The sequence below is a fragment of the Gopherus flavomarginatus genome, chromosome 11 (assembly GCF_025201925.1).
Source record: "Gopherus flavomarginatus isolate rGopFla2 chromosome 11, rGopFla2.mat.asm, whole genome shotgun sequence".
NCBI lineage: Eukaryota > Metazoa > Chordata > Testudines > Testudinidae > Gopherus > Gopherus flavomarginatus.
Window position 1 is genome coordinate 7,314,016 of NC_066627.1, and position 22,220 is coordinate 7,336,235.

The following is a 22,220-nucleotide window of genomic DNA, read 5'->3' on the forward strand; positions in this document are numbered from 1 at the left end:
ATACTGCAGTCTGCCCCAGTGAACAGGGTCTAGATGGAGACTAGGCAGTAGCCAAGACTGAGATGAAGTTGAGATAGTGGGTGGGGGTTCTCTTGGGAGGGGGAGATCCAGACTGTGGGGGTACTGTCAGGGAGCAGCAACCAGTTAATGGGGCATGGGGGTCCTGGAAGGGACCTGGGGGCCAGCAGTGGTGGTATGACACCAACCTGCAGAGGGCGCTCCAGAGGCTGGATGAGCTAATTCCCGGACAACCAGCAGGAGGTGCTGCAGCAGTGAGTCTCACATGTTTACAAGGCTGCAGGAAGAAACTATCTCTATGTATAGAAAGAATAGTAAATATGGTAGTGTCATAAACAGATGGTTAAGGGTTAATGTCTCTTTTACCTGTAAAGGATTAAGAAGCTCAGTAAACCTGGCTGACACCTGACCAGAGGACCAATAGGGGGGACAAGATACTTTCAAATCTTGGTGGAGGGAAGTCTTTGTTTGTGCTTTTTGTTTTGTTCGTTGTTCGCTCTTGGGACTAAGAGGGATCAGACGTACACCCAGGATCTCCAAATCTCTCTGAATCAGTCTTTCATGTTTCAAAATTGTAAGTAGTTGCCAGACAAGGAGGATTAGTCTTATTTTTGTTTTCTCAACTTGTAAATGTTTCTTTTTGCTGAAAGGATTTTTGCCTGTGTTTCCTGTAACTCTGAACTGGAGGCTAGAGGGGGTTCCCTCTGGTCTATATGAATCTGAGTATCTGTAAAGCATTTTCCATCCTGATTTTACAGAGATAATTTTTACTTTTTTCTTTCTTTAATTAAAAGCTTTCTTTTTAAGAACCTGATTAATTTTTCCTTGTTTTAAGATCCAAGCGGTTTAGGTCTGAACTCACCAGGGACTGGTGGGGGGAAAGGAGGAGGGAGGGTTAATTCCTCCTTGTTTTAAGATCCAAGGGGTTTGGATCTGTGTTCCCCAGGGAAGGTTTTGGGGGAACAGAAAGTGTGCCAGACACTAAATTCTGGCTGCTAGCAGTGTACCAGATCTAAGCTAGTAATTAAGCTTAGAAGTGTTCATGCAGGTCCCCACTTTTTGTACTCGAAAGTTCAAAGTGGGGAAAAAAATCTTGACAGGCAGGCAACCAGCTTGGCATAACAGTGAAATTCTTGCTGATCTTAAACACAAAAAAGAAGCTTACAAAAAGTGGAAGATTGGACAAATGACCAGGGAGGAGTATAAAAATATTGCTCAGGCATACAGGAATGAAATCAAGAAGGCCAAATCACACTTGGCCCACGTCCAGACTAACCCGCGGCATCGGCGGGTTAAAATCGATTGCTCAGGGATCGATATATCGCGTATAGTCTGGACGCGATGTATTGATCCCCGAGCGCGCTTACATCGATTCCGGAACTCCATCAACCCAAACGGAGCTCCGGAATCGACACGGAGAGCCGCGGACATCGATGCCGTGCCGTCTAGATGGGTGAGTACCTCGATTTTAGAAATTCGACTTCAGCTACGTTATTCACGTAGCTGAAGTTGCGTATCTAAAATTGATTTAATACCCTAGTCTGGACGTGGCCTTGGAGTCGCAGCTAGCAAGAGACGTTCAAAGTAACAAGAAGGGTTTCTTCAAGTATGTTAGCAACAAGAAGAAAGTCAAGGAAAATGTGGACCCCTTAAGAATGAGGGAGGCAACCTAGTGACAGAGGACGTGGAAAAAGCTAATGTATTCAATGCTTTTTTAAATTATGTATTCACAAATAAGGTCAGCTCCCAGACTGCTGCACTGGGCAGCACAGTATTGGGAAGAAGGTGACCAGCCCTCTGTGGAGAAAAACGTGGTTCAGGACTATTTAGAAAAACTGGATGAGCACAAGTCCATGGGGCCGGATGCGCTACATCTGAGAGTGCTAAAGGAGTTGGCGGATGTGATTGCAGAGCCGTTGGCCATTATCTTAGAAAACTCATGGTGATCGGGGAGGTTCTGGATGACTGGAAAAAGGCTAATGTAGTGCCTATCTTTAAAAAATGGAAGAAAGAGGATCCAGGGAACTACAGGCCAGTCAGCCTCACCTCAGTCCCTGGAAAAATCATGGAGCAGGTCCTCGAGGAATCAATTCTGAAGCACTTAGAGGAGAGGAAATTGATCAGGAACTGTCAGCATGGATTCATCAAGGGCAAGTCATGCCTGACTAACCTAATTACATTCTATGATGAGATAACTGGCTTTGTGGATGAGGGGAAAGCAGTGGAAGTGTTATTCCTTAACTTTAGCAAAGCTTTTGATACAGTCTCCCACAGTATTCTGGCCAGCAAGTTAGAGAAGCACAGACTAGATGAATGAACTATAAGATGAATAGAAAGATAGCTAGGGCCACATTTTGAAAGCTCCTATGGGAGTTCAGTGGGTATTAGGCAACTAGACACTTTTGAAAATCCCATTAAGTAGCTGGACACCTCTAAAAATGTGGCCTCCAGTTCCCAATGAAATCATTGGCTCCTGTCCTGCAGGGCAGGGCCCAGCTCTGGGCGTTGCAACCTGATGCTCAGGGTCACAGCACTGCTCACTAAATGTTTGGCCTGCCCACTGCTCTGCCATGAAGATGGAGGGGCAGCTGGGCCAAAGCAGAGCAGTTCTGTGAAAAAATGATAAAAGGAGGAAAGAATTTCATGCAGCTCTACCTATCTGTGTCTTTAGACACATCTCTGTCTATATACTTTTGAAAATCTGGTTTCTGGTGCACTGAGGTCCCTGAATAAGAATGGAACCCATGACCTCTGGCTATAAAACCATGGGTTGCTAAATCTTTAATTCTAGAAGCAAGTGTATGAGATATAGGCTATAGTGGACAACCTCTGTCTAGCCATAGAATATCAGGGTTGGAAGGGACCTCAGGAGGTCATCTAGTCCAACCCCCTGCTCGAAGAAGGAACAATCTCCAACTAAATCATCCCAGCCAGGGCTTTGTCAAGCCAGGCCTTAAAAACCTCTATGGAAGGAGATTCCACCACTTCCCTAGACACACAATAGCAGATTGGACGGTAGCCATCCTGAAGCAAAAAAACTTCAGCACCAGACTTCAAAGAGAAATTGCTGAGTTCTAGTTCACCTGCAAATTTGACACCATCAGCTCAGGATTAAACAAAGACTGTGAATGGCTAGCAAAATCATAAAGCAGTTTCTCCTCCCTTGGTTTTCACACCTCAACTGCTAGAAGAGGGCCTCATCCTCCCCGATTGAACTAACTTCGTTATCTCTAGCCTGCTTCTTGCTTGCATATATATACCTGTCCCTGGAAATTTCCACTACATGCATCCGATGAAGTGGGTATTCACCCAGGAAAGCTCATGCTCCAATATGTCTGTTAGTCTATAAGGTGCCACAGGACTCTTTGTTGCTTTTACAGATCCAGACTAACACGGCTACCCCTCTGATACTAAACAATCCTAGTTCTCTCAGCCTCTCCTCATAACTCATGTGCCCCAGCCACGTAATAATTTTCGCTGCCTTCTGGTGGACTCTCTCCAATTTGTCCACATCCTTTCTGTAGTAGGGGGCTCAAAACTGGATGTAATATTCCAGACCTTGCCTCTCCAGTGCCAGATAGAGGGGAATAATCACATCCCTCGAACTGCTGGCAATGCTCCTACTAATGCAGCCGAATGTGCCGTAGCTTTCTTGGCAACAAAGGCACACTGCTGACTCATATCTAGGTTCTTGTCCACTGTAATCCGTAGGTCCCTTTCTACAGAACTGCTTCTTAGTCAGTCAGTCTCCAGCCTGTAGCAGTGCGTGGGATTCTTCCGTCCTAAGTATCTACCTCTCCGCACAGCTTAGTGTCATCTGTGAACTTAATGAGGATGCAATCCATCCCATCATCCAGGTCATTAATGAAGATGTTGAACAAAACCAGCCACTGGAAAGTGACAGTCACCTTAACGTACTATGGCTTATACCAAGACAAAGATATGCAATTATGAAAGAATCAAGGCAACAAGAAGACACTGTCATGACGAAGGTATTTCAGCTCTGAGAAATGACCGAAAAATTCCATCTTGGGCTATGAAAGCCAAGCTAGGGTCCTCCCAGCTCACACATCATCACCTGTGATACTATTTCTGTGTTTGGAAAATGCATAGCCATTCTGCTGCCGATGCGAGAGTCTGAATTAAAGACAGCTCCTTCTCTCTGAGTATGAAGCAAGGTCTGTTTTTTAAGTGTTTTAGTCGCTAATAGCTGCTGAAGAAGAAGGGGCCATTTTTACATAGTCACTTTGCACCCACGAATCTGCAGTTGCTGGGTTAGTTTTCCCTGTTTGTACCTATTCTTTAGACCACATCACACTAAGAGCTGCCAAACCAGATCAAGAAGGGAGTCCATCTCAGCCAGTATGGAGTCTTGCATACCAACTAGAGATGAAGGTTAGTCTTGAGCTGGTGCATCACCCAAGCATATTGGAGCTGTGGTTCAAGTCTCTGTTCTTCTCCTTGCGTAAGACCTTGCACAAATTACTTAACCTCTTTGTGACTCAGTTCTCCATCTGTATAATGGGGATAATAGCACTTTCCTACTCCATGGAGATGTTTGGAGGCTAAATACATTAAAGATTGTGTGACACTTTGGTACTGAGGTCCATATTTGTAACATAGAGAGACAGAGCCAGCTTCCTTACAGGTATGAAAGGACTTGATCTTTTCCTGAATGCTGCTTAATTCTTGTCTTCAATTTTATCATGTGGCAGTGAGTTCCACAGGCTAACTGCATTTGTGAACATCATGTGAAAAAGAATCTCCTTTTGTGAGGGTCAATTTTTCTGCCATTCACTTCTATTGAATAACTCCCTTGTTTGTATTGACACAGGGAGCACAGAAGTGTCTGAGTGTTCTTCTCTGTGCCAGTTAGTGTATTTTGTATACTTTCATCCAGTGCCTACTTATCCATCTCATCTCTACAGAGAAGTGAGCTCTGTATTCCACATCAGAACATACCACATTGTTCCCTCCTGGGTGCATTGTTTTTTTTTCTTTCAACACTGAATTTCTTCTGCCTTTTTGATGTCTCTCTATCTAGCTTGGTCAAGTCTCTCTGAAATTCCTAACACCCTTCTCTGTCTTGACAATACAAAACAATTTTGTTTCATCAGCAAATTTTCCCAGCTCACTCATTTAACTCCATTTCCAACCATCCAGCTGTTTCACTATCCCCATATGTAAGTGGGGAATTGGTCCCACTATTATTGGGAACTTTCCTGGCTTATACCCCGGTGCAGTGGGCTAGTGAAAGGATCTGAGTCCTTGCTCCCACTTCGTTTATCCAGAGCCCTGCCTGACCTAGAGGCCTCCCTTTCCACTCTCCTGTGTGCCAGAGTCATCATAACCCCAACAAGGCTGGGCCCAGGATTCCTGGGGGCTCAACTCCCAACCTTGTTGTGGTCACTCAGGACAGGGGCTAGAGTGTCCCCATTCCAGGGTGCTCTCTCTGCACTGGACGCTTCCCTGACCCATTGATCATTACATACAGTTCAAAGCAAATACAATTTATTAAATAGCAACCAATTTAAAAAAATAAGGAAAAATGCGAAAGGTTACAAGAAAACACATCACCCCACTCTGTGGCACGGGGACCTCACAAGCAGCATCTCTCTGGAATGTAAGGGAAGTTCAATCTGTTCCTCACAAGTCCCAGGCCACCTGCCCAGGCCCTGGCTGTGCTGCAGGGATGCTGCCGGTCAGACATATGCTCTGGTGGTGGCCACACACCTCCAGGCTCAGGGTGGCAGGACCCGACTTCCCAGCATGGCCCCTGTCCCATCAGGGTTACGATCCCCCTCCAAGTCTGGTCTGCAAGGTGTCTTGGCTGGGGGTGTCTCTCTCTGCTGGGCCTGCTGTCCAGGGTCCCTCTTGCTCTCCCCAACTTCTCACTGTACCCAGGTCTGGACTGCTCCAGCCCCAGCTCCACTCTCCCTCAGCTCCAGCTTCACTCTGCCTCAGCACAGCTGCTGCTGCTGCTCTGCCTCCAGCTCACTGGGCTGCCTCTCTGGCTCTGGTTGCTGCAGCTCTGCTCCCAGCACAGGGCTGCTCAGTGGCCTGCTTTTGTGACTCTGTTCCCAGCTCTGACCTGCTTCCTGAGCTGTTTTTCTGGCCCCTCTGGCTGGCACAGATCTGCTCCCCAGCTCAGCTTGGGGCCCTACTGCCTCCTTAGCTCCCCACTGAGTTTTAGAAAGGGGACAACAGTCCCCTTATACATACATACCCATCTTTCTGTTTAGCTATCTATCCACAACAAAGGTCCCATGGTGCTGGAACAGTTTTTTTAGTGGGGGTGCTGAGCTGCACCTCTCTTACTCTGTCTGTGCCCCAACCACCCCGTAGAGCTGGGCTGGGAGCAGGGCCATGGGTCTGGGGTGTGGGGACTCAGTCACAGGTAAGGCAGAAGAGGCTGGGGCCACAGCTAGGGGTGGGAGCCCTGGACATGGGGCTGGCAGCCAGGACCCTGCTTGAAGGACTGGTAACAGACACCCCAGGAGCACAGGCAGTGGCTGCGTAGGACCCCTGGGGCTGGGTGCGGAGCCTCCAGGGCCTCAGCTGGGCTGGATCCAGGAGGAGACTCTGGCCAGGACCCAGGGCACAGGGCCAGTGGCAGGGATGCCAGGCGCAAAACCTTAGAGTGCTGCAGCACCCCCTGCATCCCTACTATCCGTACCTATGCGCATTCTGTGAAATGGAAGCTGAAGGCATCCCAGTGTTAATTTGCCAAGTTGAAGATTGTCCACTTAATCCCATTCCTTGTTTCTTGACTCTTAAGAAACTTCTGATCCATGACAGAATTTTACCCTTCACACCATGATGACTTAGCCTCCTTCAGATTAAATATAATGTGCATTAGCCACCAAAAAGCAAACATGATTCTGGGATGCATTAACAGGTGTGTTGTGAGCAAGACACGAGAAGTCATTCTTCTGCTCTACTCTGCGCTGGTTAGGCCTCAACTGGAGTATTGTGTCCAGTTCTAGGCATCACATTTCAAGAAAGATGTGGAGAAATTGGAGAGGTTCCAGAGAAGAGCAACAAGAATGATTAAAGGTCTTGAGAACATGACCTATGAAGGAAGGCTGAAGGAATTGGGTTTGTTTAGTTTGGAAAAGAGAAGACTGAGAGGGGACATGATAGCAGTTTTCAGGTATCTAAAAGGGTGTCATCAGGAGGAGGGAGAAAACTTGTTCACCTTAGCCTCTAAGGATAGAACAAGAAGCAATGGGCTTAAACTGCAGCAAGGGAGGTTTAGGTTGGACACTAGGAAAAAGTTCCTAACTGTCAGGGTATCATAAACCTAGTCCCAGATTTGGACCTTAGCGTCCAAAATATGGGGGTTAGCATGAAAACCTCCAAGCTTAGTTACCAGCTTGGACCTGGTAAAGCTGCCACCACCCAAAAAATTAGAGTGTTTTGAGGCACTCTGGTCCCCCCCCAAAACCTTCCCTGGGGACCCCAAGACCCAAATCCCTTGAGTCTCACAACAAAGGGAAATAAACTTTTTCCCTTCCCCCCTCCAGGTGTTCCTGGATAGACACACAGAAGCAAGCTCCGTGAATCTAAACAGAGGGATTCCACCCTCCCCGTTTCCAGCCTTGGAAAACAGAAGTACTAATCTCTCTTTCCCCCTCACCCAGAGGGAATGCAAAGTCAGGCTAGTAAATCTAACACACACAGATTTCCCCCTGACTTCTTCCTCCCACCAGTTCCCTGGTGAGCACAGACTCAATTCCTTGGAGTTCCCCACTAAAGAAAAACTCCAACAGGTCTTAAAAGAAAGCTTTATATAAAAAGAAAGAAAAAATACATAAAAATGGTCTCTCTGTATCAAGGTGACAAATACAGGGTCATTTGCTTAAAAGAATATTGAATAAACAGCCTTATTCAAAAAGAATACAATTCAAAGCACTCCAGCACCTATAGGCATGTAAATACAAAAGAAAAAAAACAATAACCCCTATTGTTTTTATGATCTCTGTACTCACAACTTGGAAACAGAAGATTAGAAAGCAGGAAATAGAAATCACTTCTCATAGCCGAGAGAGCATACAGGCAGAAGACCAAGAACAAAGGACTCACTCACAAACTTCCCTCCACCCAGAGTTGAAAAAATCCTGTTTCCTGATTGGTCCTCTGGTCAGGTGCTTCAGGTTACTTTTTTTTTTTCAGGTGAAAGAGACATTAACCCTTAGCTATCTGTTTATGACACGCCCCCCAAATTGCAGACAGTGGGGAAGCTCACTGGCGGCGATTTCCTCCTAGAACTTTAAACTAAACAGATTAATACAACACATGCACCGTTACATATACCACTAAGTATATAACTAACAGACTTCTACAGTTTAAGAACACTTTCTAACTACTGGATTCTGGGAAACTCTCACGGGAGAGTGCATCAGCAACTTTGTTAGAAGCTCCTGAGATGTGCTGAATTTCAAAATCAAAATCTTGGAGAGCTAAACTCCAACGAAGAAGTTTCTTGTTGTTCCCCTTGGCAGTATGAAGCCACTTTAGCGCAGCATGGTCAGTTTGTAGCTGGAACAGCCGTTCCCAAACATATGAGTGTAGCTTTTCCAGGGCGTACACAATGGCATAGCATTCCTTTTCACTGACTGACCAGTGGCTTTCCCTCTCAGACAGTTTCTTGCTGAGAAACACGACAGGATGGAAGTTGTGATCCGTTGCTTCCTGCATGAGAACTGCTCCTATACCACGCTCAGATGCATCCGTGGTTACTAGGAATGGCTTGTCAAAGTCCGGGGCCCTGAGCACAGGGTCAGACATGAGCGTTGCCTTAAGTTGGGTAAAGGCCTTTTGACACTTATCAGTCCACTTAACTGCATTTGGCTGGGTCTTTTTAGTCAGGTTGGTCAGTGGGGCAGCGATTTGGCTGTAGTGTGGTACAAATCGCCTGTAGTACCCGGCCAAGCCTAAGAAGGATTGGACCTGTTTTTTTTACCTTGGGACAGGCCACTTTTGGAGAGCATCCACCTTGGCCTGTAGGGGGTTTATGGTTCCTCGACCCACCTGGTGCCCCAGATAAGTCACTCTGTTTTGGCCTATTTGACACTTTTTGGCCTTAACAGTTAGTCCGGCCTGCCTTATGTGTTCAAAGACCTTTTCCAGGTGTAGTAGGTGTTCGGGCCAGGAGTCTGAAAAAATGGCCGCATCATCGAGGTAGGCAACTGCATATTCTCCCAGTCCTGCTAGTAGACCATCTACCAGCCTCTGGAAGGTGGAGGGTGCATTTCGAAGGCCGAAAGGAAGGACATTAAATTCATACACCCCCGCATGGGCGACAAATGCTGACCTCTCCTTGGCAGGTTCATCTAGCGGTATTTGCCAGTACCCCTTGGTTAAGTCTATTGTAGAGATGAACTGGGCACGTCCCAACTTCTCCAATAGCTCATCGGTGCGTAGCATTGGATAGTTGTCCGGACGAGTTACCGCATTTAGCTTACGGTAGTCCACACCTCTTGTCTTAAATAGGAGTTGGGAGGTTTAGGGGGAACCCAGACCCGCCCTTTACTCTGGGTTCCAGCCCAGAACCCTGTGGATTGCAACTGTCTACTGTGACTTGTAAAAGCTGTGTGACAGCTACAACTCCCTGGGCTATTTCCCCATGGCCTCCTTCCAACACCTTCTTTATCCTCACCACAGGACCTTCCTCCTGAAGTCTAGTAATGCTTGTACTTTGCAGTCCTCCAGCAGTATGTCTGCTCACTCTCAGCTTCTAGCACCTCGTGCTCCCAGCTCCTCACACACCCCTCACTAACTGACATGATGTTCTTTTTAAAACCAGGTTCCTTGATTAGCCCAACTGTCCTAATTGATTCTGGTAGCTTCTTACTTGGCTCCAGGTGCCCTAATTAGCCTGCAACTTCCTGATTGTCCTGGAACAGCCTATTATCTTACTCAGGGAAATGGGACCTGCTTAATCTCGGGCTAATACATCTACCTTCTATCATTCTCCTGTAGCAATCTGGCCTGACCCTGTCACAGTCCCCTAAAAGTGACATCAGTACATAATCCAAAATTTCTTTTTTTGTTTCTTACTTTGCAAAGTACTAATATTCACATAATGTACTATTCCTGTGTGACATTGCATTCTATATGATTTTTTGAAAGTATGCTGATGAGTGTGAATATAATGTAGGTAAACTATACTTAATGCAAAAGGTCTCTTGTATGGTATCATTACAAAGCTTATAATCTACAGAGTGTCAAGTATCAGAGGGTAGCCGTGTTAGTCTGGATCTGTAAAAGCAGCAAAGAATCCTGTGGCACCTTATAGACTAACAGACGTTTTGGAGCATGAGCTTTCGTGGGTGAATACCCACTTCCTCAGATGCATGTAATGGAAATATCCAGGGGCAGGTATATATATGTGTGCTAGCAAGCAAGCTAGAGATAACGAGGTCAGTTCAATCAGGGAGGATGAGGCCCTGTTCCAGCAGTTGAGGTGTGAAAACCAAGAGAGGAGAAACTGGTTCTGTAATTGGCAAGCCATTCACAGTCTTTGTTCAATCCTGAGCTGATGGTGTCAAATTTGCAGATGAACTGAAGCTCAGCAGTTTCTCTTTGAAGTCTGGTCCTGAAGTTTTTTTGCTGCAGGATGGCCACCTTAAGGTCTGCTATAGTGTGGCCAGGAAGGTTGAAGTGCTCTCCTACAGGTTTCTGTATATTGCCATTCCTAATGTCTGATTTGTGTCCATTTATCCTTTTCCGTAGAGACTGTCCAGTTTGGCCGATGTACATAGCAGAGGGGCATTGCTGGCATACGATGGCGTATATTACACTGGTTCATTCACCTGCACATCCACCAATGTAATATACGCCATCGTATGCCAGCAATGCCCCTCTGCTATGTACATCGGCCAGACTGGACAGTCTCTACGGAAAAGGATAAATGGACACAAATCAGACATTAGGAATGGCAATATACAGAAACCTGTAGGAGAGCACTTCAACCTTCCTGGCCACACTATAGCAGACCTTAAGGTGGCCATCCTGCAGCAAAAAAACTTCAGGACCAGACTTCAAAGAGAAACTGCTGAGCTTCAGTTCATCTGCAAATTTGACACCATCAGCTCAGGATTGAACAAAGACTGTGAATGGCTTGCCAATTACAGAACCAGTTTCTCCTCTCTTGGTTTTCACACCTCAACTGCTGGAACAGGGCCTCATCCTCCCTGATTGAACTGACCTCGTTATCTCTAGCTTGCTTGCTAGCACACATATATATACCTGCCCCTGGATATTTCCATTACATGCATCTGAGGAAGTGGGTATTCACCCACGAAAGCTCATGCTCCAAAACGTCTGTTAGTCTATAAGGTGCCACAGGATTCTTTGCTGAATCTACAGAGTGTGGTCGTCCTATTTGTATAAATGTATCTGTCTTGTAACTGAAACTAGAAATATGAAATATAACTCTGAGGGCCTACTGTAATTGTGGAAAGTGTGGGCCATTAATGGTGGTTTGGAATCTTGACGGCTCCCATCAACCAAGACAATTGACTGGATGGCTCTGTTTTCAGGCAGGCCTTCCTGTGAGTAGGCTGGGAGGAATGAAGTCATGGGGTCTCACAGGACACATGACCATGTCACCTGGTGTTGAAATCCATCTTAAACCTGGTGCTTTTCCATTTAGAAGGGGAGGTGGGGACCAAGAGGCAAAAGATTCCTGCCCTGTGCCAAAGCCATATGAGGGAGTGGAACAGAACAAAGGGGACTGCAATCATGAGACATCCTCTAGCTAGTCACATGAGCTGGAACAAGGGCTGTACGAGGGGACAGGATTGTACCCAGACTAGAAAGGCATCCAGTCTGTGAAAGAAACTTATTGAAACATCTCCGAGGGTGAGATTTTATCTCTATTCAGGTTTCTTACTATATTAGGCTTAGACTTGCATGTTTTGCTTTATTTTGCTTGGTAATTCACTTTGTTCTGTCTGTTAATACGTGGAACCACTTAAATCCCACTTTCTGTATTTTAGAAAATCACTTTTTACTTATTAATTAACCCAGAGTATGTATTAAAACTGGTGTGGGGTGGGGTGGGAGACAGCTGTGCCTACCTCTCTCTCAGCGTTATAGAGAGTGAACAGTTTATGAGTTTACCCTATACAGGGTAAACCAGATTTATTTGGAGTTTGGAGACCCCATTGGGAGTTGGCATCTGAGTGTTAAAGACAGGAACACTTAAGCTGCTTTCAATTAAGCCTACATCTGTTAGGGGATGTGGTTCAGACCCGGGTCTGGGTATGCAGCAGGCTAGTGGGCCTGGCTCAAACCAGGCAGGGTACTAAAGTCCCAAGCTGCCAAGACAGGAAAGCAGAGACAGAATAATAGAATATCAGGGTTGGAAGGGACCTCAGGAGGTCATCTAGTCCAGCCCCCTGCTCAAAGCAGGACCAATCCTCAACAAAATCCCCAAACCCCCCCACAAGAGCTGACCCCACAACCCTGGGTTTAGCAGGCCAATGCTCAAACCACTGAGCTAGCCCTAGATGCTAAATGCCTTTAAAAATCTGACCCTTGGCACATTTCTGGTTGTTTTTTTCTCTGCCGCGAACACATTATCATCACTTACATTAGTGCAGAGGGAGTGCGGCTGGATCCCAATACATGCACTCTGAGGTGGGTTTAATGCACGCATATGGCATCAAACTACACAGAATCAGGTCTTACCTCTTCAAAAGGAAAACAGCAGTTGGAACAGGTGTAAAACAGAATGAAACTCATCTGCAATCCATGTGCCCATTGCACATAAAGTGCAGTGTATTCCTCCCTCGTGTCTGAGTCACAGATGCAAGAATAAATATATGAAATCTTCCATCTACTAATTAATCCACAAACAAAGGTAGCTGGATAATTCAGACCTCAGACAGGCGAGCCCCTTCTAACTGGGAAGAGTCAATTATGGTGGAACTTTAGTAGCTCTCTGATCTGTCACTAGCCCCACTAAGGAACTGAAGCTATCTTCTCCATTGTATCTCGGATTTATGACAGAAGGCAGGATGAAGCGTGTCTCTGATTCCTTTGGGAGCCAATCCCTGATGTTTCCCCATCTTAACAACCCAATACTCGTTATGGGTCAGAAATTCATTAACATTTTACTTCCCACACGGCTGACACCACTACATAAAGTTCAACAAGTCATCTGAGTTTACATTATTTTATTTATTGATGTATGTTTAAATTATGTGACTTTAGCTGCATTATAGGTCTGGCAATAGCAACACAGGTAGTAGTCTGGTTAACACTTCCCACTCCAACTCCTGTTTGCAATTGCTTAGACATTTGCCAAAATTCTCTGCCTTGGCTCCATTTTTCAGCTGTTTCCAAGAAGCAGGGTGGTGACAAATGAGTGGAAATTCGCCACCTTTGAAAATTACCTGGGACCGACATTTGAACAGCTCTAATACTTCAAAGGATTCAAGTAGGAAATTGAAATCTGAGATGGTCTAGAACTCAGAGGTGACCATAAACGTGTGTCTTGATTTGGCTGAGTTCTAAGCCATGGAAAATCACAGTTTATACTAGCTCAATCGATTTCATTCAACCTTAGTCGCTTACTGTCCTTAAGATTCCAGCTGGGGTTTATCAGAGGAAGCTGACTTTCAAACATAAGTTATTGGGATAAGGACAGGGGTAACCGGGTGAAATTATCCATCCTCTGGCTTGCCTGCATATATATACCTGCCCCTGGAGATTTCCACTACATGCATCTGACGAAGTGGGTATTCACCCACGAAAGCTCATGCTCCAAAATGTCTGTTAGTCTATAAGGTGCCACAGGACTCTTTGCTGCTATCCATCCTTTGCTATTCAAGAGATCAGGCTAGCTGATCTAATGGGTCTTTCTGGCCATCAAATCTATTAATCTATTTAAAAAATCAAGAACAACTAAAATCTTTGGCGATTATTTCCAAAAGTTGTTTCCGGATTTGGGCCTAAATTCCAGCATTGCTGACCACTCCCAGATCATACTAAAGCCAACGGGAGCTGAAGCTTCTCAGAAGTTCCAAAAATAATTTAAGCCTGATGGCCAAAATCATGCAGCCTGTCCACTAATTTGGGGTGCCTCCATTTTTGGTGCCCAGTTTGTGAGAATGGAGACCTGGGTTTTCTGATCTGCTGAGCACTCTGAACTTGCATGGATTTCTGTTGGGGTTGTAAGTGCACAGCAATTTTGAAGAGAGAGACCAGATTGGTTGATGTTAAATTGAAGCACCAAAAGTTAGTGGCAATTTAACAAAATTTGGCTTGCAAAGACCCATCACCTGCAGGATCCAACTTTTGGTAGAATCAGATCTTTAGCAAAATGTCCTTGTGTTGTTACTTAGGACCCTAGTACTTTCTTCATCCTTACTTTTGTCATGTGAGTTGTACCATTGGAGCCAATCATAGAACCATAGGGTTAGAATGGACCACAACCCTTTCCAAGATGCTGAATTTGTTGTGTCTAAACGATCCAAGACAGATGTCTATTCAGCCTCCTTTTGAAAACCTTCAGTGAAGGAGCTTCCACAACTTCTGGAGGTGTCTGTTCTATTGTCCTATGAATAATGATCTGCAAAATCCATAGATTAATAGATTTTAAAGGCAGGAGGGACCACTGCGGTCATCTGGTCTGAACTTCCGCATAACACATGGCAGAAAATCCACCCAGTGTTTCCTGCTTCTAGCCCAGCAAATTAGAAATGAATTTGAATGCATCATTCAGAAAGGCATCTGTTCTTTGTTTAGGCTGGGATTTTGAAAATTCCTGAGGGACTGGGTTGCCTAACTAATTTAGATTCCAAGACTCCAAGATATGAAGTATGCAGCACTTCTCTTGTCGAGTCCTTGCTCAGGAAAATAGTTCTATTGGATATGTTTCTGTAACCAGGACTGAATTAAGGCAGGATCCAGGGAGCAGACCTTAGGCTGAAAGGTTGCCCCTGGACCCACAGAACTACGGAGGTTGCCTACTTCCAGAGAGTATTGGAATCTGCTGTGGGGTCAACGTTGGCAGACCATTGAGCCAGTGGTATCATAAGCACTTTGCTGAGTTGGTGGCCCTATGGCTGGATTGAATCCAGGCCTTACTCCACCTCACCCCATCAGTGAATTTGCTTTCTGAGGCCTGTTCTTTATGGCCTCAATTCAGCAAAGTATCTAAACGTATGCCTAGTTTTTAAGGATGTTTGTTGTTCCATGGAACTCTGGGAATTCTCTTGTGCTTAAAGTTAAGCATATCCTCAAGTATTTTGTGGAATTGTGGTATAAACTGCTCAGACGCTGAGGGAACTTTTACCCTGAACACTTAGGCACTTACAGGGTGAGGCAACAGCCATGCAGGGGTTTTGTGGATCATGGTGGAGCCTAAAACTGGGCCTTAAGTGCTGAAAGCTGGAGTTTAGGTGCCTAAATACCTTTGTGGCTCTGTGCCACAGACCTCACTTACTACTGCGTTGTCACTCAGTGAACACTGTGGTGGGTTCCTTAGATTGTCAGCCATGGGCGGTAGGTATAATAGGCCAGAGGAGGCTCTGCCACGCTTAGTGCTGCCACAGCCACACCTACTGGACCCTACTTTCTGGGTTTGGTGCAACATTTTTGTTTTATTATGCCTCATTCAGGTTCTGGGGCATCTGAGGAGGCACATACCACCTCCTCATCTGCCCCAGAACCTGCATAGGGCATATCAAAAGCCTCTTCTAACAGATGCTTTGGCTTTTCCCTGGGAGGGTTGGGTCCTGGGAGGGGAGGCACTGCATGGCTTCTGCCAGCCCAAGGCTCCTGGTGGGAGGTGGGTGCTCAGAGCTTCTGCCAGCCTGGGACTCCTCCGGCTGAGGCGAGGAATGCTCAGGACTTCGGCCAACCTGGGGCTCCTCCAGCCAAGATGGGGGGTACTCAGGGCTTTGTCCAGCCTGGGGCCCATGTAGCTGGGGGAGGTGAGGTGCTTGTGGCTCTGGCCATGGGGGGCAGGTCCTTTTGTTCTATGACAGGGCCTCTGTGCAATAATACTGTTGCCTTTTCCGACCCAAGCAGCTAGTCATAGTTCGGGACCCTAGGGGAGTTCCCAGCTGGAAGCAGAAGCCAATGGAGGATGGTGTTCGCTCAAATGCAGTCTTGTTTATTTACAAGGAATGTACCAAGTCCTGCTTCTCCAAGCACATGAGGAGCTAGTAACAAAAGGAGCAGTTCCTCAGCTCATGGCCCCAAGCCTCTCTATCCAACAGATCCACAGTCTCTCCTCAGATTTTGTCAGAGTTTCATTGTGTTCACAGGCTACTGCTTGGCTTTGTTGCCTCTACTTCTCTATCTGTTCTTGTCTGGTCTCATTTTCTGTGTATTCTCTCACAGACCTGGTCACAATACCCATAGAATCTTGAATACCCACGTGGTGCTACTTTCTGTGCAGAGTTTGTTGGCCTCTTGCGTCTTACAACTACCTTAAATGAAGGGCCCATTGACAAATCCATTTGAATGAGGTTTTACTCAACCTGTAACAAGTTTTCACCCAGCTCATAGCAATATAGTAAGAGTAACCATACTTAGCAGGGTTGCTGTATTGCTGGATGTATCATTTTGACGGATGTAAAATGAAGCCCTCTCATTAATATACTCAGTAATGGACTAAATACAAACATATAAAAGATTCTTTTTTTAATGCTGGTCCCCCAAGGCATGTACTTAATTAAAAAATGCTTATAATGCACAACATTGTAATGATTCCCTTTAGAAGAGATTTTCACAAGATCACTCAGGGGAGGTTCCTATCTCCTATAAAGAGAATAGGAAAAGGGTAACATCATTTCTGATGCTGCTTTTCCAGAATGACACAAGTTCTGGCCAGTGAACTGGTCTCCTTCCAACCAAACTCTGGACCACTTGAAAACAGACGATGAACTGAAGACAAAGATAAATTGACAAGATCCCATCAGCTGCTATTTACTTCATGACCCAAATAACGATAATAATCCTACATTCCTGGTGCAGGAGAAAGGTAACATTTATGGTATAAGAAACTACAATAATTTCCTTCTCCATTCAGGCTTCCACGGTGCACTGTAAATGCATAGTGAGACAGAGGACAAAATGTTCAAAAGTACCTAAGTCCCTTGATCAGGAGGTTACTAAGTTAATAAGGTGCTTTTGAAAATTGGACTTAGAGCTTTAAAACATTTTAGCCATAACCCCTTACCACTCTATAGGTGATGGGATGGATCACATGATGATTGCTTTTCTGTTCATTCCCTCTGAAGCACCTGGCATTGGCCACCATCAGAAGACAGGATACTGGGCTAGATGGACCTTTTGGTCTGACCCAGTATGGCCTTTCTTATGTTCTTAGCCATATATGCAAAAAAAAAAATCAATTAGATAAGGCCAAGATTTTCAGACTTGACTCATGTTTTTGTAAGCTTCTTTTTTTCAGTGCCCAATAGCAGACGTTTTAAAGGGGCTTGATTTTCAGAAAGTGCTGAGCGCCCACCTTCTGAAAATCACTAGTCACTTGCTACTTGGCATAAATTATTCAGTGAAGAACAACATTTGCTGAAGAATTTTTGTGATCAAAGAGCATCCAACCAGCTCTGTTTGTAACTGTGGTAGTTGCGTTTGCTGTACATCATTGAGAAGTCTTTTTCCAGTTTTCTGCTCTGTATGGTTCTTTCAGGGAGCAGTTTAGCTAAGAACTGTAGCGTGGTCCTGTGCACAGTCTTTAAATAAGCATGGATGCCAGTGATAGAAAAAAAAACTGCTGGACTATTATTTGTCAAATAAATATTTGCCAGGATTTTAAAGGGCCCAATTTGAGACACTTTAAAAGGGCCTGATTTCCAGAAAGAGGTGAGAACATATTTTACATCTAAACAGTGAGACCTGGTCTATTGTAGCTTTGTATCTATGCATGTGAGAGGCAGAAAGAAGCAGAAAACGAGAGAGGCAGGGGTTAGCATAGCCTTGGGATAAAAGCAAGAGACAGAGCTACTTTTGGGCACAGGACCCAATGGAAAGGCAGACCTGGATTGCTGAATGAGAAAAGTGCCCTTTTCACATTCTTTGTAAATAAACAGGATTCCCTACAAATATCTCTGATTTTTATCACAGATCTGTGCTACCTGTGCCAGCCAAGGGACAATGGTATTTAAATTTATTTCCCCATGTTAACTGCTGAAGAATCCCTGTCCCACTGGTGCTAAAGATTTCCCTCTGTTGGGATGTGACCATATGCCCAGTGAAGACCCTTCACATTGTAAACTGTCCAGTGAAAGGACTTGGTTCATTGCTGTGTCTTGTACTTAATAAATAACAAAAGTGAGGCATAGAATGGTTAAGAGACATACTCAGGGTCACCAGCAAGTCAAAAGCAAAAGCCAAAATCAAGATTTTTATAGGAGAAGTCTATCCTGGCACACAGTCGCATGCTTTTACCTTGATATCGTGCTACCTCTCATCAGTTATTATCCACTGTGTCCCTAATGCTCAGGGTTCACAGCAAAGTTTGGGCCTGGAGTTGGTCCACAATTTGCTGAATGACCAATTTTCCTCTCAGTTTGCTGATTCAACAAAATGTAAATGTTTCATGGGAACATACCAATTTTGGCACATTTTTTATGACAAATAAGTGAGATATTTTATTTCTGTAACTTCAAAGCATATAGATTCAACTATCATCTCAAGTTTAATAGACTAGAATAGAACCGAGTAGAAAAGATAAAGTAAAAAGCAAATGCTATATCTTTATCCCAACAAAGCACGTCAACATTTTGATGAGGTTCTTTAACTCTCTCTGAAATGAAATTTGTCAGAATTTTGCTGGAAATGTTGCTGTTTCATTATGATCTGGGATGAAAGGCAATTTCAGAAGGTCAGGATTGCCCATGAAATGGACATTCTGAGTTTTGGCCAGGTCACATCATTGAAAGAAGAGAAATAAATGAAGCACAGCTTCAAGAAACTTCTTTTTATTCACAATGGGAGTGGAGGGCCAATACTTTTGCTCTAACTTGCTAAACTCCATTGCTCTTCTAGATCTAGGCTAGAACCCAGGAGTCCTGATGCTAAGATACCCATTCTCTAGCCCACTAGACCCCAGGCCTTTCTCAGAGCTAAGATACAACCTAGGAGTCCTGGCCTCCATTGCTCTAATCCCTAGACATCACTCCCCTCCTTCACTGCTGTAAACACTAGACAGCACTACTTCCCACAAGGACACATAGCTACAGGTTTTATGGATAGTTTTTTTAATTGTCTCGTAATTATCTGCTAACTCTCTTTCCTTCAGACCCTCCCTATGAAGGAGACGGGCAGTGGAAACCTCACCACCATCTCACACATTCTCCTCCTGGGATTTGGGGACCTCAAGGAACTGTGGATCCTTCTCTTTACTGGCTTCCTAGCTATCTATATCATATCCATAGCTACCAACCTCATCCTGGTAGTGCTGGTGATGCTGGATCCACATCTCCAGACCCCTATGTATTTCTTCCTCTCCAGCCTCTCCTGCCTGGAGATGATCTCCACCTCCAACATCTCCCCTGTGATTCTTGCTGGTCTCCAGGCAGGCAATGTGACAATATCTCTGGGCGGCTGCTTTGCACAGCTCTATCTGTTCGGCTCCTTGGCCACCGTGGAGTGCTTCCTGCTGGCAGCCATGTCTTATGACCGGTACTTGGCTGTGTGCCGCCCACTTCACTATCCTTCCCTCATGGACGGCAAGGTCTGCAGGCAGCTGGTGGTTGGGTCCTGGGTGGGCGGGTTCCTATTCATGGGGATTGTGTCACTGTCACTTATAGCCTTGAGCTTCTGCGGGCCCTGCAAGATAGACCACTACTTCTGTGATTTCCAGCCCCTCCTGGAGCTCTCCTGCACCGACACCTCCATTGTCCAGACAGTCACATTCTTCCTGTCCTTCATCCCAGCCTCCCCATTATTTCTGACAGTCACTTCTTACATTTGCATCACCTGGGCTGTGCTAAGGATCCCCTCTGCCTCAGGGAGGCGCAAAGCCTTCTCCATCTGCTCCTCCCACCTCACTGTGGTTATGCTGTTCTACGGAACGTTGGTGGCTGTGTACATGTTCCCCAGGGGCAGCACGGACCTGAACCCCAGAAAAGAGCTCTCCCTGCTCTACACAGTACTCACCCCACTCCTCAATCCCCTCGTCTACAGCCTGAGGAACCAGGAGGTGAGCAAGGCCTGTGGGAGAGTTGCCAGGATGGTCTCATTGGGAGGCTTATGCCACCAGCAAGTCTCCAGCTTATGGCCCACCCAATAGCTGCTACTGCATGAGAGAGGCTTGGGGACACCACTACTGGGAATTCTAACAGCTGCATTATCCTCATTCCACTGCTCCCTGATCATCATCCTCTGGGCCCTACTGACCCAGTCTCTGATGGTCTCTACTGCTCTCTCTTGGAGTCTTTTGGCCTGCTGGTCTCCCTCCACCCCTGCTGCTCTCTTTTGGCTACAGTTGGGTTCTACCAGCTCCTACTGGTCCCACGGCTCATCCCTGGGTTCTACCAGTGTCATAAACAGATAATTAAGGGTTAATGTCTCTTTTACTTGTAAAGGGTTAATAAACAGTGACCTGCAACACCTGACCAGAGGACCAATCAGGAGACAAAATACTTTCAAATCTCGGTGGAGAGAAGCCTTTGTTTGTGTTTTTTGGGTTTTGCTTTGTTCTCTTTGGGCTCTGAGAGTGACCACACGTACCTACAGGCTCTCTAATCTTCTATTCCAATTTTGTAAGTATAAAGGTAGAAAGGTGGTATAGTCTTTTTATTTGTTTTCCTTTATGTGCAAATGTGTATTTGGTTGGAAGTATTTTAAATTGTATTTCTATTGGAGGAGGCTGTTTCTCCAATTTCTTAAGCTGACAGACCCAGTAACTTTTTACCATCTAAATTGCAGAGATAGACCTTTTACTTTTTTCTTTCTTTTTATTAAAAGTTTTGCTTTTAAGATCTGTCTGAATTTTTCCCCTTGTTGAGGCTCAAGGGAATTGAGTCTGTACTTAACAGGGAAGGAGAAGGGAGGGGAAGGGTGGAATCCCTTTGTTTTAGATTCACGGAGCGTGAATCTGTCTCTCTCTCCAGGATACCTAATTTCTTTGTGTTGTGATTCAAGGGGTTTGAATCACAGTAATCTTCCAGGGTAACCCATGAAGGGGAAGGCTGACAAAGGCAACAGTGATGAAAGGGGTTTACATTCCTTGTGTTAAGATCCAGGGGGTCTGGATCTTGGGGGTCCCCAGGGAAGGTTTTGGGGGGACCAGAGTGTATCAGGCACTCGAATTCCTGATTGGTGGCAGCTTATCAGATCTAAGCAGGTAATTAAACTTAGGGAAATTCATGCTAGTACCCCAACTTCTGGACTCTAAGGTTCAGATTGAGGAAAGATACTATGACAACCAGCCATTGCTGGTCTGTGCTGGCCTCTGCTTTTCTCTATTGTCCACAGCTGTGAGCTTCCGGCCTCTGCTGGGTTCGAACTGCTTCTGCCAGCCTGTTTGTAGCACCGGAGTCCCTAAGTTCACTAGATCAATTGCTCCCTTCCAAAATCTGGCTGCCAACTGAAAGCAGTTGAATTTTTTCCACTTGGATGGGGAGAGGGTGAAGAGAGCTGCATTCCCATTCATAGTGCATCCAAGCAGGAAGCTACCGTAATCCACTGCTCATGCATCCATTATGAGGTGCTTCATATCCCAAAAGATATAGCTTGGACTGCCCCAGTTCTGCATATTCACAAGCAGTGGAAGGGATGGCCCATACAGGACAAGCTGATCTTCTACTGTAGAAGTAGAAATTGCTGCTGCCCCTGATTATTTCCCCAATGCCCTTAGAAGGATTTGTCCTTCACAAACACATGTCAAAATTCGAGCTGGTTGAAAAATTTCTGATGGGCATTTCACTGAAATCCACAGGAGTGTCAATTCTGATAAACATGTATAAAAAATGTTTTGTAATTTGTTTTATTTTCTATTCTAATCTAAATTCACCTCTGTTTTCCATTGATCTGAAACAAAGTTATTTCAAAAATTTCATTTGGCAGGAAATGTCAAAATTTGATGGTTTGTTCCAATGCGAAACAAAAGCAGATTTCAAAATCACCAGACTTCACATCAAATGGTAATGCCAGGCCTAGACGCTGACTTTTATTTTTCCCTCGGGGTGCTCTAACCCCTACTCTGCCCT

At 45.3% G+C, this 22,220-nt stretch overlaps 1 protein-coding gene across 1 annotated transcript; it reads left to right on the plus strand.

Annotated features, from left to right (window-relative positions):
* Positions 1-3,937: 3,937 nt before the first annotated feature.
* Positions 3,938-20,299, plus strand: LOC127031815 (olfactory receptor 6N1-like). The gene is made up of 3 exons (XM_050918843.1): positions 3,938-4,010; positions 4,325-4,413; positions 19,307-20,299. The coding sequence occupies exons 1-3, from the start codon at positions 3,938-3,940 to the stop codon at positions 20,297-20,299; spliced, it is 1,155 nt and encodes a 384-aa protein (XP_050774800.1).
* Positions 20,300-22,220: the final 1,921 nt, after the last annotated feature.

What these genes read in the sequence shown, in the direction of transcription:
- LOC127031815 (XM_050918843.1), top strand. Translation starts at nt 3,938, where the DNA reads ATGGCTTATACCAAGACAAAGATATGCAATTATGAAAGAATCAAGGCA. An exon ending in AAGACACTGTCATGACGAAG is followed by an intron (nt 4,011 to 4,324) that starts GTATTTCAGCTC and finishes CCTATTCTTTAG; the next exon opens with ACCACATCACACTAAGAGCT. An exon ending in CATACCAACTAGAGATGAAG is followed by an intron (nt 4,414 to 19,306) that starts GTTAGTCTTGAG and finishes TCTTTCCTTCAG; the next exon opens with ACCCTCCCTATGAAGGAGAC.